Source organism: Chaetodon trifascialis, chromosome 9, assembly GCF_039877785.1.
Source record: "Chaetodon trifascialis isolate fChaTrf1 chromosome 9, fChaTrf1.hap1, whole genome shotgun sequence".
Classification (NCBI taxonomy): domain Eukaryota; kingdom Metazoa; phylum Chordata; class Actinopteri; order Chaetodontiformes; family Chaetodontidae; genus Chaetodon; species Chaetodon trifascialis.
Window position 1 is genome coordinate 24,750,361 of NC_092064.1, and position 16,750 is coordinate 24,767,110.

Below are 16,750 nucleotides of genomic sequence, written 5' to 3' on the forward strand. Positions count from 1 at the left end.
CTTGAAGAGAGAGAAGGGGAAAAAACAGAACTCGTAAGAGACAAGACGATCAGAGGGGGGAAAAAGTCTCTCTGGAGTGTTTGGAGAAAGGATTGTGGTAAGCTGAGGATGGAGCATCCCTGGAGCCTGGCCCTCTGTTGAGGGAACAAGGAGCGGAGACTTCCGTGCAAGCTGCAGGTATGAGGGGTTTACGGGTAATCCAAGCAGGAGCACAGAGACCTCTCTCTGGTCTGGCCTCATTTTAACTGGACGGTAGCCTGGGCTTCTCCACAGAGGAGTCTGATCCTCACCAAAGAGCCTGCAGACAAAGCAGCTCACACCCGAATGCAAAGATTCCCATTCCTTATGTCTATAAGCCCATACCCTTCACTGTGATTCACTTCATAATTGGCTGATCTCTGCGGCTGGCATTCATCTTTTTTCTGTCACATCATATACTATGTCATCAAGATGAGATCACTGCAGAGATTATAAAAAAGAGACATTATCTAGCCCCGGTTAACTACCTCTGAATGTCTGCCTATTTTGGTAGCTTCATTACAGAGAGTGCTTTTGAACATAAGACAGTGAGAAGGACCCATAGCGCAAGCTCTTCTCCAGAAGCCATGTTAAAACCATTATATCCTACAGTCGTTAAAGTCATTATGCCTTCAGCACTACATAAGCTCTCTACTGCTAAAAAGCATGAAATGTCTCTGGAACATCTGAGTAAGGGTTAATTTTTTGCTGCACAAAAGTCAGTCCCCTGACAACATGTGGCACTGTGGTCAGTGAAGGATTTCGCTAGGATTTTTCTCAACACTGCACACGTGTAGGCTTGAGTGTAAATTTACTTTCATGTTATCTTTACTTTTCTTTATTTCAATGATGTCAGTCACACACCTGAAGTAGTAATTACCTGTACTGATTTCTATAGGTTTGACCTTTAAGTGTAGCTCTGCTACAGGATTCAATTTTGTACCCATCAATATACAAACAAACTCCAAATATTTCCAGTGTCTTTCAGTCCTTTTCCCACTTTTTCAATAAGTTCTTTCTCTCCTCATGTTCAGCTACGCAAGAACACAGGAAACTGCTGCAAGAGGGCGACCTCTTTTGCAAAACCAAAAAAGGACAAAAGGCCTCATTTATTAATGAAAGATCTTACAGCAAAGCCGTGCTACATTTCATGCACTGCATTGCGAGCCTTTTGTGTTGAAAGGTACAGATAGATCCTGTTCATTGGCTGGCTATTCCAAATGAACCAAACCAAAGTTGAGTGGTAGCTTTTATAAGCAAGACATGACATTTCTGAAAACCTTGAACATAACAGTGTGAACTGTAAAATTGTCATCTTTCAGGTTAATTCAAAAGTCTGAACTCTTTCACTCTACGTAACTCATTACTGTTTAACTCACCTGCCAATGCCAGTAAGTATTCAGTTGCCAAGAATGATTTTCCACCAGCTAAAGAATCTACCATATTTTTGGTAGAACTATAACACTGCACCGATTTTCAGGTAGTCTATGAAATAAAATCTGAATTTTTAGTCTTTGTGTCAAAATTGCTTACTCGTTTATTTAATGGATCGAGTTTGTAATTCATCAATATGTATGTAACTTTACATAACCGCCCTACATCATGTCACAGATGTCTGGAGAAATTCAAGCTCAATATTTGGCTACAAAATGGTTTGGACATTATGTCCAATTCCAAACTCCATTTGAATTATATACATATAAGTATTTACTTTCTATAGCATGGTAAAGTACACCAGAAGACTTGAAAGACAGACCCATGTCAATAATATCTGCCATCGCATTGTTACATAGCCAAGAGGAAGTGCATTCGGATTCTCTTAGCACCATTGTTGTCTTTTTCAAAGTCCTTATGAATTCTCCTTCACATCTTTCCTTGGCCTCATGATGTTTTCCATCGAGGTCAAGGAAAAGTGTTAAAGAAAAGACACAGGAAGTAATTTTTGACTATTGATCAGACCCCAGAAAAAAGGCAAACTCGTCCACTGGCATATGGGAAAGGACTCAATCGCACATTTTAGCAGATTTATCTGCATAAAAGAATGACATATGTGCACTAATTTTGGTGTAAAAATGGTATTATAGAGCTTTTTGTCTACAACTTAAACAAGGATAGAATCAAAAAATGCTTCACAGATAAGGCTGTCAGTAAAGAGGAGGATGCTGCCAGAGTAATAAATCATACTGTGTTGCAAGAAAAAGAGAATATTGCATCTATTCAGAAGGTGTTATAGCAGTAACAATGGGAAATCATTCAACAATGCATGAAATTAGTTTATTAGCATATTCTTTGATCAAAGTGTGGAGCTGATCAATGTGAAAAACAATACTTTTGTTCTCCAGCAAGCTGAAGGATTTCAAAGGCTGAATGACTCCTCTGTGACGAGGCAGCTTTAAGCATGAACACAGGTAACTCAATGGGCACACTGAAACAGAATATAATGACAAAAGTATCTGTCATCCTTGATGTTATTCTCATTTTCTTGTTCATCATGACCTCATAACATTTTAGTTACAACCTCCAGTGTAGAAATGTGGGGATTTTGAATGCCAAGGGCATGTTAACTGGGGCAAAGTTTCCAAAAAACTTACATTTAAAAGAAATTATTTAAAACTATTTTCTCTGACTACAACTGAAAGTGGAGATCCATGTATAGTAGCTCTGGTAGGAAGCTGCATCTCATAATTGATCCATTTCCTGGGCTTACATGGCATATTCATGTACATAGGCTTATTTATTTAAATCCGCCTGAGGCTGTGGTACACTTTTGATTTAGCTTGAATTCATGCTAGGGAATTAGTAATTTCAACAAAATGGTTTGATAGTTTCCAAACTGAAAAACAAAATGGTAATGTACACGCCATTCAGTTTTAGTTGGCTTTCAATGTGCAGTAAAGAGAGGATCCAGTTGTAGATTCATTTCTCGATGCAGTTCGCTGCATCTTGTTGGAGTCCATGTTTCACAAACCGCTACAATGGACATGGTGAGTAAACTGACTCGACCGAAAATATGAGAATAACATCCAGGGTAAGAAATACAGGAATTCAAAGTAAACTAAGTAAACTGCAGGTTAGGGTGGCTGAAAAAAACTGCAAGATGAAGAATTTTATAATAACATATAAGCATGACAGTATTGACAACTCTATACAAGACACAGAGGTTAAAGCAGTACCTCAGCGAAGGTAAGAGTGCAGCCTGGCACTGAAGATTGCATGTTAACAGAGCAGCCTCCTGTGTATCCACTTTGTGTTGACAGGAAAATGATAGATTTCACTTGGTTTACGCACAGCCTTTAATTTAAGCTTTGAGTAATGACTTGGCTTATGCCCTCTTACTCATATCATCTGAGTTCTGTTGTGTATATACTGGCCTCTGATCCTAGGTGCTCGGTTTGGGTCACAGCATTCATTTCATAACCTGGGTCTGTTATGACGCTCAAGCTGAGTGTATCATCAACAGCCTGTTCAGATCAACCAGCTCTGTCCATATTTCCAGTCCGGGCATAAAAAGTACACACACAAATTCACCTCTCTGTGCGAGTGCGTGTGTGTAATTGCCCAGAATACCACAGGGTTTAGGTTTCAGATCCATAACCAGTCGAAGCAGGCCTTGGAGCAGACAAACAGCGCTGGTCCAGTTTCAGCTCTGTTTCATCAGGCAGCAGGAGTGTTGTCCAGCCTCAGGCAATATGCGAGTGATGCAATGAGTTCCCATGACAGGTGGGGTTGGATACTAAAAAATAACAGTATTTAGTAACATTGTTGACATGCATGAATTCTAAAATGTGAAAAAGTTCAGGAAAGTCAACTTTTTCTTCTTATACCGCTTGAACTTTCTGCTGTTTGATAAAAAGTTCACTGGGGTAAAACATGTAATCATGGTTTGTAGCCTTTTTGATGTTTTTGTTACATCATTTGAGAGCCAGTATTAAGTTTTAAAAATAAAGGCTTTATGTACAATACTACAATATTCTAGTAATACTAAACCCTGATTGAAGACATACAAATTTCTCAACTTTGCTTTACTTCATCATGCTGTTCTCATGAGTTATATGATCTGGGGAATAGAAATTGAGGGCAATTAGTAGAAACTACAAAACGGACTGACATTTCGAAAGTAGCAAAATAAATCTGAGATCTGAGCTGGGGTTTGGCGTGGTCAGGGTTACGTGATGAATAACGTCTGAGCTGCAAAACGTATTGTGAATGAATCTTTTGGCCAAGTAGATGAATTGGCATTAGAACACAAAAGCAGGATGGAAATAGATCTGGCTTTATGTTGAAGTGCTGCTAATTTAAACAAACAAATACATGAATGGAACGGGCTGATCTGAGGAAGCAGCTGAAGGTTTCGTGTAGTTTCCATCGGGTTCAAAGTCTTGTGTTTTGTCTTCATCTGTGCTGGAAAAGATTCAGCAAGAACATTAACTGGATGTAAGAAAATGTGTCTTTTCATAGCTGCTTTTAACAGAAATACGGGAATCTGCAAAGCCATTACTTTCAATGACTATTGTGACTGTGTTGCATCATGTATACCTATCAAGTTCTAAATAACACTTAATGGCTATCATTAAATCAAATATTGTTCAGTTGAGATATGTTTTCATAAGATTGGGACAACACTGGGACTGGCCAACATTTGTCCATTTCTCCAATACAGAGCTGCACATTTATGCAAGGTTACAAGTTACAAGGTAGTGCTAGTGACTTTAGCTGTGTTTAGATTTTGGAGGTTTGGAATGCCAGAAAATACTGTTGAGCCTTCAAATAACCATCAGTGTTCAGAGGAGACCCATTTATAAACCTTCAGAGTGGAGCAGTGGTCATGTCCTGCGCTTTAGTCACTTCGACTTCCATCTTTCACTTGTCACCCAAAATCATACAGACCTGAATTGCGTATAATAACTATGATTATATGAGTCATTTTCATGCATTACCACCATTCTAAGCTGAGAAAGATGTGACAGAGGCAACAATGAGTTCACATAAGTACTTTAATCAGGCACTTTTTGCTCAAAACATTTCTCTGGAGCCTAGAATATGTGTGAACATTTGGAGGAATTTCTCTTCTATGGCACCATTACACGCACAGTATGGACACACATGAAACTTGTGGCAGGTAACACTGTTCAATACAAAACAATACAAACAACAAGGTACCTTCATTCTATCAAATAGGTAGTGTTCATGTATATTTGGCCATGGTCAAAATAGCATCCTTGTTAAATAATTTACCAAGCCTCTCAGCTTCCGAAGTCTACCTATATAATAAATAGAAATATTGTAGAAGGTTAGTGCTACTTAAGATAATGTTATTGAGGGTCTAAAACGGAGGGACTAAGCAAAATAAAAAAAATACAAATAGGGAAATCTGCATGTAAGCCACAGCAGGGCTCTAGGTTATTATTAATGCAAATGTATACATTATTTTATTTTGTAAAGGCTGCCAAAAAAACAATGATGATCATGAACATATTTATGATGTCTTTATGAGGCATCTGTTTAAGAGCATTACGTGAGTTGGCTGATCTTGTACATTACATGAATTTTTCTCTCACTGACTAGGAAACATTCTCTGGTGTTTGAACATTCATAAATATACACTTTTTTTCTTCCATCATACAGTATGTAACATTTGTTAGTATTACTTTTAATCCATATAGTATTCTGTATAGTGCTATTGAAAAGAGGGGACAAATGTGGTCCAAAATAACATTCATTATAGTTTAGTCTGTAAAACTATGCAAAAAAAAAAAAAAAAATCAGGACAAAAATGAGGAACATCTGCAAATGTCAGTGTCATTATCGCACTGAGTCAGAGCTGAAAGGCAGAATGAGCAGGATTTGTCTGTTGCAGCTTGTCAACACAACATTCTCCTCCTCTCCTGCTTGTAGCTTCCTCTTGGATGCATGCTTACAATCTGGCACCTGGTCACTACGTCTTTCCGCCCTCACACCCTGCTCGCTGTTATTGGCTGCAGGCTACACACCCATTGCCCTTAGGCTGACACCCAGAGACATCCTGATCACAACATAACACAAAAACACAGGCAGAGGGCAGGGTCTATGCAGGTACAGACACCACCACACGCTTCTAGTGGGTCATTTTCATTAGACAGTTGTTTTTTTCAGAAAAATCCTTCTCATTTTGCCTTCAAGTAATGTGTCTTAAATATTTTACTAAGAAGCATTAGATGAGTAGACAAATGACCAAGATCTGCTTACATTCTCTGGAATGATTAAGCTGCTGATAGAGCAAACTATTCTACATTTACCACGTAGCTGCTCAATGTTCTCCTTCACATGAATTATTATCACAATCCAAAATGAAAGCAGTAAGGCTCGTTGTGACAAATTAAAGCCAGGGCACCTGAAGGACAGGATCATTGGATGGCACATTTCATTTTCCTTTGCACAAATGAGAGGACTTATGTTGAGGAACTTTTAAGCAATTTCACATTCACGATTACCTTTTGATGTGAGATCAAACACGGGATTCGCAGAAAATCTGATCACACAATACTCTATTCTGACTGATGTTTCATTTGTTCGAGAAAGGATGTCTCTTCCTCTATAAATATTTACAATAATCTGTTACCAAAATCCCAAATCATAAAGCATTAATGAAGAGCTTCATTTAAAACCACAAGGTTAAGAATTACAAGAGATAAAACCAACTTACAGTACAAACATGTGTACAGTACAAGCAACAAATATACAAATATAGAAATATATTCTGAGGGTTTAGCAACCTCTTGACACTTTTCTTGTCAGAAAACACGTGTAAGTATAAAAATATAGACAATGCTTTTGTACAAAATATTGACATCATGTATGAATCTCCATTTGAATGTGCAAATTAACACTGATCAACAGAAGAATAAGGAGTTTCTTTCACCCACACATAAAAAAAGGCATAGTCCATTTTGGCCTGTTAGTCATGTAGTTCAGTTTTTCTTCAGTAAGCACCACAACTTCAACTATTTGTGTACTTGTTCTTGCAAACAGAAAAAAGAATAGTATTGACGCATTACAGGTTGCAGCCCCTGTGGTCATACAGTAGAACAAGTCTGGGACAGCAATGACTATTAATCCACCCTTCGCCTTTAAAATTTAAATCCTCAGCTCTGCCTCCTCGCTGTGTTCCAAATTGTGTTCAGTTGTGCTGATCATTGATGCAGAGGGGCCCTGTGAGACACTGAAGGGTGTGACTGCAGGAGAACGTGCTGCAAGTGGTGAAAGAGAGGGGGAGAAACTTGGAGACATGGCGACCGAGGAGATGGATCCCTCTGCGCTGATGGGAGATCTGCGTAAAGAAGCCAAGTGGGGGAATGTCCTCCCTACAGCAGGCTTTGGAGGTACAGTTTTGGCCCCGGGGTGGGCCACAGAGGTTATGAGAGGCGGGGGGTCAATTCTTGACTCAGCTTTTGCTTTGTGATGAAACGATCTCCGAGGATGAGGAGGAGCTGTTTCATCTTTTAAACGTGCTATTTCAGTAAAAACATTAGCTAAGGGTTGGAACTGGGGACACCAGTTTAGCAGGTAGTCCCAGTTATAGCTGCCCCTCAGCTCCTCATCACTGGCCACAATGGCTGTTAGGGAGCCATCCACAGCAGGTTTTCCATCCTCTGGGAAAGTATAATCTTTAGGGTGGGAGATGCTAAGTCCCCGTCCCACACCCACATACCCACCCCCCTCATCCCTGTAGACTGGCACCTGGCCAGCTAATAAAGTACCACTCAGACTGCCCAGTTTCTTCCCTCTGAACCAGTCTATGGAAGGCTCACAGGACACATCTGATAGCTGATCTGCATCCTGCTGGATTCCAGAGTCCGGGCCTCTGGCAGAGATGCGCTCCTGCATGGAGGAGGAGATACTTGACACTCGAGGGTATTCATTGATCATTCTGATTTCATCATCTTCTGCTGCCTCTGCCTCCGCAGAGCCACGGCCACTGGAGTGGGAGGGATCCAGGGATCCTCCACGAGGGTACGGACCACCGCTGCTGCCACTCTGATCAGCTGTGTATCCAGGAAGGGCCTGATGGTAAATCATTTCATTTGCTGATATTTTTGTTTCCTCAAGTTTGTGCAGCATGGTGCCTGACGATGGTGTTCGTCCATGTGCCTTTTGCTCCTTTCTTCGACGTCTTAATTTAACAAAAAATAGTGCCACAGCAATTAATATTAGTATGACTATTGTCCCAAGTGAAACTGCTATGACACTGATGAGCAGCATATTCATGTCTGTGTTGAGACCAAAAGTTGTATGGGTCACATCTATGGTAACTTTGGCCACTGCTATGCGGGATGTCTCCAGAGGACTGTGAGCAGTCATGTCCAGTGTCATAAGACGCACCTCTCTTTTAGAGCGACTCACGTGTCTACTGTAGCTGTCCATCTTTAAGGAAATTGCTCCTGTTGATTTATTGACTTCAAAATAAGGCGAACTGTCTGCTAGAGTATAGAGGACAATGCCATCCACGCCTCCGTCCTCATCTCTGGCTTGTACTTTGCCAATGATCTGACCTTTCTTTGCTCCTTCAGGCACTTCGAATGAGAACTCTGAGGAGGTGAAAACAGGATCATATTCATCCTCCCCTGTAACATAAATCTGCACTGTTGCAGTAGCAGAATAGTTGCCAGCATCCATGGCAACAGCCACAAAATGGAAAGAGTTTACCTTCTCAAAGTCAAAGGTAGAGCGAGTCCATACTTCTCCAGAAGTTTGGTTGATGAAGAAGGCCTCTCTTGCCTCTTTAGAGTTGTCAAACATGTAGTACCTTAACTGTCCAAAAACACCTCTGTCATGGTCGATTGCATGCAGCATGGTGACTAAGGCATTTTGGGGTTGGTTTTCCCTGATGCTCGAAGTTAATAGTTTGAGGGGAAAGAAGGGACGGTTATCATTGATGTCTTTCACCTCGATACTGACTGGAGCCAAAGCGTAGTGCCCTTGACCATCAGTAGCCTGGACAACAATCATATGGGATGACTGTCTCTCACTGTCCAGAGGTCTATGCAGCCTCAAGGCTCCAGTCCACTGGTCCACCTGGAAAAGATCTGTCTCGTCCCCTGAGCTTATGCAGTACTGCACCTCTCCATTTGGAGCAGAGTCTGGATCTGTTGCAGATAGATGCAGGATCTCTGTCCCTGCTGCTGCACCCTCACTCAGTACCACACTGTACTCTGCTCGGCTGAAAGCTGGAGGGTTGTCATTGGCATCTGTAACACTGATGAGAATAGGCACACTGGAGCTACGTTGAGGGATTCCACGGTCTGATACCACAACAGTCAAGTTATAACTTGGCACCGCTTCAAAGTCCAGCTCCTCCACCAGGATCAGACTGCCGACTGTCTGGAAGCCCTGCCCCTCCAAGAAGCGCACGCTGCTCTCAATCTGGAAGGTATTACCTGAGTTGCCACTGGCAATGGCAAAATCAAAACCACAGTTGTCCCGGGACAGGTCTCCATCTACAGCCTCTAAGGTCAGAACAGTTGATCCAGGAAGGCCATCTTCAGACAAAGTGGCTCTGTATTCTGACTGGTGGAAGATGGGGGCGTTGTCGTTCACATCGGACACTTGTACCTGGACAGTGGCAATGGACGAAAGGGATGGAGTGCCCTGGTCCCGTGCCTCAATTACCACAAGGATGGAGGGATTCTCAAAATCAAACTCTGTTTTTTGGTTGACAAACAGAGTACCTGTGAAGTTAACAAAGAACATGTGCATCAGAGTGCATCATATTAATTTCATGTTGTTCATCACACAATGTGGTTTGCCATAAAAAAATTAACAATGTATGATTCAAATAAATAACTTAATTGCAATTATTTTTGTAAACAGTGTAGTGGGTTTGGATGTGTGTTGAAGGGAACAATATTTGAAGAACAGGAATTGCATTTGAGAATAGGAGACAGAATAGCTTGAGGCAAAAAGAGTCCTCTTTTATAACACACTTATTTTTAGATGCTATCTCAAGCAAAACATCTGAGGCAAATAACATGAAATCTGGCTTTCAATGACTTTTAATGAACAAAATGATTAAATATTCTGAAATGTCTATTGCAAATATGTCCAAACCCCAAATTTGCATCCAAGAAAAGCCTTGGGGGATAACGTTTTTATGAAGGGTAATTAAGGGGAGCACTGGTTAGAAAACAGAAACAACCATAAATGTGCACACAGTAACCTTACCATTGCTTGGGTCAATGTAGAAGACGCCCCGAGTTGATGACTTTACTCTGTAGGTTATCTTTCCATTGTCCCCAAAGTCACAGTCAGTGGCTGTTACAGTGATAATTGCACTGCCTGCTGGGAGGTGCTCTGATACAGTCACCTGATGAGAAAGATATGTGTACATTCATTACAGATAATTCAAGAATTTAGCAAACATGCTACTCTAAAATGTGGTGGTAAATGCAGGTGTGACGACAGATGTGTGAAGCTAGCTGTACCTGATACAAGTCTTGAGTAAAGGTGGGGGCATTATCGTTCACATCATCCACCAGCACAGTGAGGTTGGCCTCGCTTTGATGTTTAGAGTCAGACGAGCGGACGGTCAGAGTGTACCATGTCCTTTTCTCATAGTCCAACAGGCCCGTCAGAGACACTCCTCCTCCATAGCGATGAATCCCAAACATGCCTTTGCTGTCGGTATCCAGATGTAGTGTGTAGGAGAGGGCTGGCCCTGAGTCCACATCATTTCCTGTTACCTGGGTGATAACTGTGCCAATCAGAGTATCTGTATGTGTGCGATTGGGGAGGCACGAGAAGAAGAGCATACATTTAGGTTGCAGCTGGGGGAAAAACACACTTTTTTTCTCTTTATTAAGAAATGTGCTCTCTCTGGAAAGCCTTCATCTAATAGACAGGAAATGAACAGAGGAACTTGGCAATAGTTTGTTTCATAATAGGATCAGACTTTTCTCACTGAGGCATGCTGACTGAGCTGCCAGGGAGTGTGATATGAAGCTTTCTGATAAGATCACTGGACTAACTTCCACTGTGAGGCTGACTTACCCTCAGGTACTCGGATCTCTCGAGGCAGAGGAATCATGGGACTGTTGTCGTTGAGGTCGATGATGATCACAGTGAGGGTGGCGGAGCCAGCTAGCCGTGGGGTTCCTCGGTCTGTTGCCGTAACAACAAGCCTGGTGCCACAAATCTCAGTGTCTGAACTTTTAACTTTTATGAACCCGGTTGCATAATGTTTCACCCACCAACAAGATTAGCCTCCGTTTGAGTCAAAATGAGTTTTAGAGGATACATACTTGTTCTTCTACAACAGTAGGGCTCTCTACTCGTTCATTGTTTTCATTTGTTTTGCAAAGAAAAAATGACTTATTTTCAATATTAAAAAGTGATTGAAAAAAATCAATGAAATAAAATTAGTTTGAAATCAGATTTTAAAAAACGCTCCTGCCAGACAAACTTTAATAGGCTCTGGTACATGATCATCAGCTCATTTTCATTTTTTCTTTTCTCTTTCTCTAACTGAAACCATTTTCTGAGCAGCAGTTGTTAAAAGAGGACCTAATTTAAAGTAGTCGTGACTGTCTTCTTGCAGTATGAAAAACGTGGAAACAGAATTCAGCAAAAGTTCTAATTGATTTTCTCCCATTTTTTGTCTTGTGAAAATATACACAAAACATGCTTTACCACTACAGCAAGGGAAGTTATTTGTAAGAAGGAATGGGCATTATCACAGTAACAACCATTAAACGTGGTTTAATGAGATGAGCTGAGGAGAAACACATGGCAGAATGTGACTACAAAGAGAAAAAAAGGAGAGCAAAACTCACTTTGTTTGTGTCCAGATCTCTCTGTCCATTATGGCTGCAGTGGTGATGCTGCCGGTCAGTGGGTCTATCTTAAATAAGCCACTCATGGACGATGACCTGATAGAGTAGGTCACCTGACCATTTTGACCCTGGTCCAGGTCATCTGCAGCAACCTGGAGAAATGACCACCAATATAGAAATATTTGCAACAGCTGTTTCAGTGTAACATGAACTAGTGAGCAATAATGTACTTGTAAGTCAAGAGTTAATAAAAATGGGCTGTATGGACCAGGTTTCATGGTTACCATTGATTCTATATTATAGTCAGTTGGGACACTGAGAACGCTCATTCATTTCTAGGTCACTTCTCTACAGCACTGAAACTATCCAGACTTCTGCTTAGGTTAGTTTTTAATTCTACAACTTCACACTTAAACCATAATATATTCACTGGGGGCTGGCGAGTACTGCACCTGGATAATAGGAAAATCGTAGCCCTGTGCCTCTCTAATGTAGGCGACATAGTTCTGGAGTTGGAAGCGTGGCAAGTTGTCATTGACGTCCTGCAGGATTAAGTTGACAGCCATGTAGGAGCTGGAGGATGCCGTCTCAGCTTTCACCACAAGGCGGAGTTTCGGGGTCTCCTCAAAGTCTAGTCCTTCAGATTTCTGGACCCATATTTCACCTAATTCACAAAAATAACACTGAGTGACACACTGTGGATTTGGAAAACACTTTTGTACTGTACGCTGCCATCTCTGCACTTACCAGTAATGGTGTTTATTCCAAAAGACTGCATTCTGTTTCCACTGAAAATGCTGTAGCTGATACCAGTTTGAGAACCATCAGGGTACTGGGCCTGCGTCTGTGTTACTACTGTGCCTATAAGATGAAAAACACACTCTGTTGAAACAATTTACTTGTAATTATTTTCATTATACATTCACTTTTCAAGCAAAAAAGGTTAGAATTTAGTTTCATTCAAACCTTTAGCTGCATTCTCCTGCAGACTAACATCTCGCGCTGTTCGGGAGAAGCGAATACCCCTGTAGCTCTGTTCCCTGATATAAATGATAACCACCCCCAGGGAAGACTGAGCCGGGTTGCCCTGGTCCATGGCCTGAACTATCAAAGTCCTCTGGCTCTGGGTCAGAGTCTGAAGCTTCTCTGTAGCCTGGATGTCTCCTGTTAGCGAGTTGATGGTGAAGCCCTTCACAGGGTTGGCGAAACGATAAAACACAGAACCATTAGCCCCAAAGTCCTTGTCCTCCGCCCTCATGGTGGCCAGCACTCGTCGGCTGGACACACTGCTGGCAGAGATGTTCACAATGAGTGGGTCCTGAATGAAGAACGGAGCATTGTCGTTCACATCCTGAATGTAGACGGTCACGTGAGCAGTGGAGTTGCGTGGGTTTACAGGGGAAGAGTCAGTGGCACACACTTCAAAGGAGTAAGAGGCGGTTTTCTCTCTGTCTAGTGGTGCTGCTGTGATAATGCGGCCTGTGTTCTGATCTATGATGAACATGCTCTTGGAGCCACTGCTCAGAAAGTACAGCACCTGGCTGTTGGGGCCCTGGTCCAGATCGATGGCTTTCACCTCCAGGACCAGTGAGCCGATTGGAACATCTTCTGAAATGTCTGCAGTGTAGCTGCTGCTCTGAAACTGGGGGCTGTGATCATTGATGTCCATAATGGTCACCTCCACTGTAGCGGTGCTGCTGAGAGGAGGGTGGCCCCGGTCCTGGGCTGTGACTGTTAGTGTGTATCCAGGCCTCTTCTCTCGATCCAGAGGCCTTGAAGTGGAGAGCACACCTGACTGACTGTCTAAGTGGAAGTCTCCAGATGGATCTCCACCTGCAAAGACGGCAATGGCAAATGGTTGTAGAAAGTTATAAAAATGCAAAATCATGGCAGCAGTTGAGCTGATCATTTACAATGTAAATGGTACAATAAAACTAATTCTCACCAGTAATTTTGTAGTTAATTTCCCCACTGTCTCCAGCATCCTGGTCAGTGGCTCTTAGGGTAAACAGAGGCAATGCCTCCAGGTTTTCAGGCACCTCTATGCTGTGGTAGAGACGTCCAAAGAAAGGGGCATTGTCATTCTCATCAAGCACTCTGATCCTCACTGTGGCTTTGGCATAATTTGGGGGGAGTCCTCCGTCTTTCGCGTACACTGTTAAAACACAAGGAGAAAAAACACACAAAGCGTTGTGTGTTAAGAGATGATGAATGCCACATTTGAAATTCAGCAAGCAACTCTTAATACTGAGGACTATGAAAGAAGTCACCTTTGGACATGTTTTATCTGTTATGATGTATGACAGTCAGGGGGCAGTACCTGTTATAGTGTACAACTCCTGGAGCTCCCTGTCTAGTGACTTAGTGGTTGTTATTACACCTGTAACTGGGTTGATGCTGAAATCCTCCTCTGAGATACCACCATATGTCACCTGTCCATTGGTTCCTGCAGAGAGACACAGAGAGACAATGCTTTGATTCCAAAATGGATTGGGGAAAAAAGTATACTAACAACAAATATCACCAATGCTCAGAAAGTTAATTCTTTTGACCTTTTATATATGTGACAAAACATTATCTAGAAGATACTTGGATTTTCTGGTTAATAGCTTACATGCTTATTTATTTGTTTGTCATTAGTTTTGCTGTCTAAGCATTTGGCAGTCACGGCCCTCCCTCAGGTGTCTGGATGCCAGATTGCGTGCTAACAGAAAAGAGTCTGGCAACCTCACCTGTTTACTTCACTGATTGCTTTTGGAGAGAAAGTTTATAATCCTTCTGTTTTATGTGCTTCTGACTAAGTCTGGGGGAATGCACTCTTTGTGTACCCCCACCCCCACAGTCCTGTGTAGTCCTCAATTAAAAACAACTGCTAATGTCTGTAATCTGAATACGCACACAACCCATGAAAGATGAGAAGCATCACAAGCATTTTTGTTTCTCTTCACTGCTGAAGCAGCACGATTAGATATCCATGAACAAAAAACAACACATACATCATGTTGTGATTAGATAGGTGTACTGGGAGCAAACCGTTGATTAAAAAATAGGATTACATGCGCTAAAGCTGTAGTATCTAAGTCATAATGCACAGTGTACTGTATGTCTCACCTTGGTCCAGATCAGAGGCAGACACAGTCAACAAACTAGTTCCTGGAGGCTGGTTCTCAGAGATCTGGGCTTCGTACTGACTCTCCTCAAACCAGGGCACCTCATCGTTAACATCAATCACATGGACACACAGCAGTTGGCTGGACGAGTGCTGGGGTATCCCATGATCCTCAGCGATTATTGTGAGGTTAAAGACGTCCTGCTCCTCACGGTCCAAAGGTTTGAAAATAGACAGAGAGCCTGCAGAGAGATGAATCAAGGGTGAAATGTGAGGAGAGATTTCCTGTATGTGTGTGTGTGGGTGTAGTTTATTATAGCCTGTTTCACAGAGGCAGTTACGCACGACAACTACAGTATGAAAGCATGCTATCAGAGGCAATAAAACATGCCACTTTCCACGGTTGTGTGCAGTCGAGTGATTTAAAAAGCAAGTGTGAAAAATTCCCGTGTGAGGGTCAAATCAGATCTAATCTCCTCCACACACACAGCTTTGCCTACCTGAGTGCTACCACCACCACTGCTGTAACAGCACAACGGTCTGGCCGCAGTTTACGAGATTTTCCACTGGAGAATGCCGCAGCCATCGAGAAAGAAGCAATAAACACACTCTAGACACGCAACAGCCAGGCTTGCCGTGCTCCGTAGAAATTAGGGGCACCCTTGCCTTTTCATTATCCTGCCCTAAGAGGCTAGAGCTTGCATTGATTCAATTTCAGTTTCATGCTTTAAAATGAGCAGCAACTGTTAAAAAAAGAAAGGGCCGTTTTGGTTTTGACTTTTTCGAGCATGTTTTCGCTTTGTATCTTGCTAGGACTGAGATAAGTTGCCCTTAAGCCTTTAATCTGGTGGGTATTACAGGCCAGAATATTTTCACCAAATTAGACTCCGCTATGATCCTGCCATATCTCTGGTCACTGACAACACATTGGCAGAAAAAAAGACAGCGGGAAACCAGGAAAGTTTTTATTTTGGACGACAAGTTTGTGGCGACAACACTTTGGACTGCAGTGTGAGGGTCAGCTAAGGTTGCTCAGACAAAAAGCACATCTTTCTTGTCTTATATGCAGAAGTCATTTATCAACATTTGATGTGCTAATCTCTAAATCATGTTGTCTTTTGCAAAGAAGCAATTCGCCATATCGCCAAGGCACCCTTCCTCCCAAAGTGAAATTAATGACCTCCCTTCTGACGTTGAGTGATGAGAATGTGTCTCGCTCTGTGACTTTATATATTCCTAATAATAGCTTGGCAGTTCTCTCTATTGTGGTTAACTGTGATGCCAAAGTAATGAAAACATAGTGTGCAGAGATGGTCACAGGTCTACAGTCACTGACCCCAAAACAGGAGCAAACCAGGTGCTCAGAGGATTAACTCTGTCATCATTCTAACAAATAACCAGTGTGCATGAAAACACATCAAGGTGAGCGCCCATACGGGGCTGAAGCTGAAGTGGCATGCATGACAAGCCCTGAACGTTTCCATCCCTGAGCTGCTCCAGGAGGCATCCTCGTTGGCGACTTGAAGGGGAAGGTGGAGCCTACGTTGACACGTGTCTCAAACACCACAACAAAGCCCAGAGGACCAAATAGCCCAAGGTCAGCACTGCCTATGTGACAGAGTCTCATGCAAGCACACAAACACATGTGTGCATGCCTACACACACACACACACACACACACACACACACACACGTGCGTACACATAAACACGCGTAACTGATCCCTTCTCTAATGGTTCCCAGAAGCCCGAGCAGGAGGTTCTTTGGTCTTTCATGGGAATAGAGCCACAATAACAGATGATGGGTTGTGTGTGCATGT

General features: G+C 42.2%; 1 protein-coding gene across 1 annotated transcript in view; it reads right to left on the reverse strand.

The window, feature by feature from the left end:
• Nucleotides 1-5,001: 5,001 nt before the first annotated feature.
• Nucleotides 5,002-16,750, reverse strand: part of LOC139336689 (protocadherin-16-like) — a 77,839-nt gene continuing 66,090 nt past the window's right edge. The window contains exons 11-21 of the mRNA XM_070970868.1: nt 14,934-15,173; nt 14,143-14,268; nt 13,768-13,977; nt 12,789-13,655; nt 12,570-12,683; nt 12,275-12,486; nt 11,823-11,974; nt 11,041-11,171; nt 10,476-10,762; nt 10,216-10,357; nt 5,002-9,722 (exon numbers count right to left, since the gene is read on the reverse strand). Of these exons, the coding sequence (XP_070826969.1) occupies nt 7,132-9,722; nt 10,216-10,357; nt 10,476-10,762; nt 11,041-11,171; nt 11,823-11,974; nt 12,275-12,486; nt 12,570-12,683; nt 12,789-13,655; nt 13,768-13,977; nt 14,143-14,268; nt 14,934-15,173 (5,072 nt within the window). The 3' untranslated portion in view covers nt 5,002-7,131. The remainder of the gene's footprint in view (nt 9,723-10,215; nt 10,358-10,475; nt 10,763-11,040; nt 11,172-11,822; nt 11,975-12,274; nt 12,487-12,569; nt 12,684-12,788; nt 13,656-13,767; nt 13,978-14,142; nt 14,269-14,933; nt 15,174-16,750) is intronic.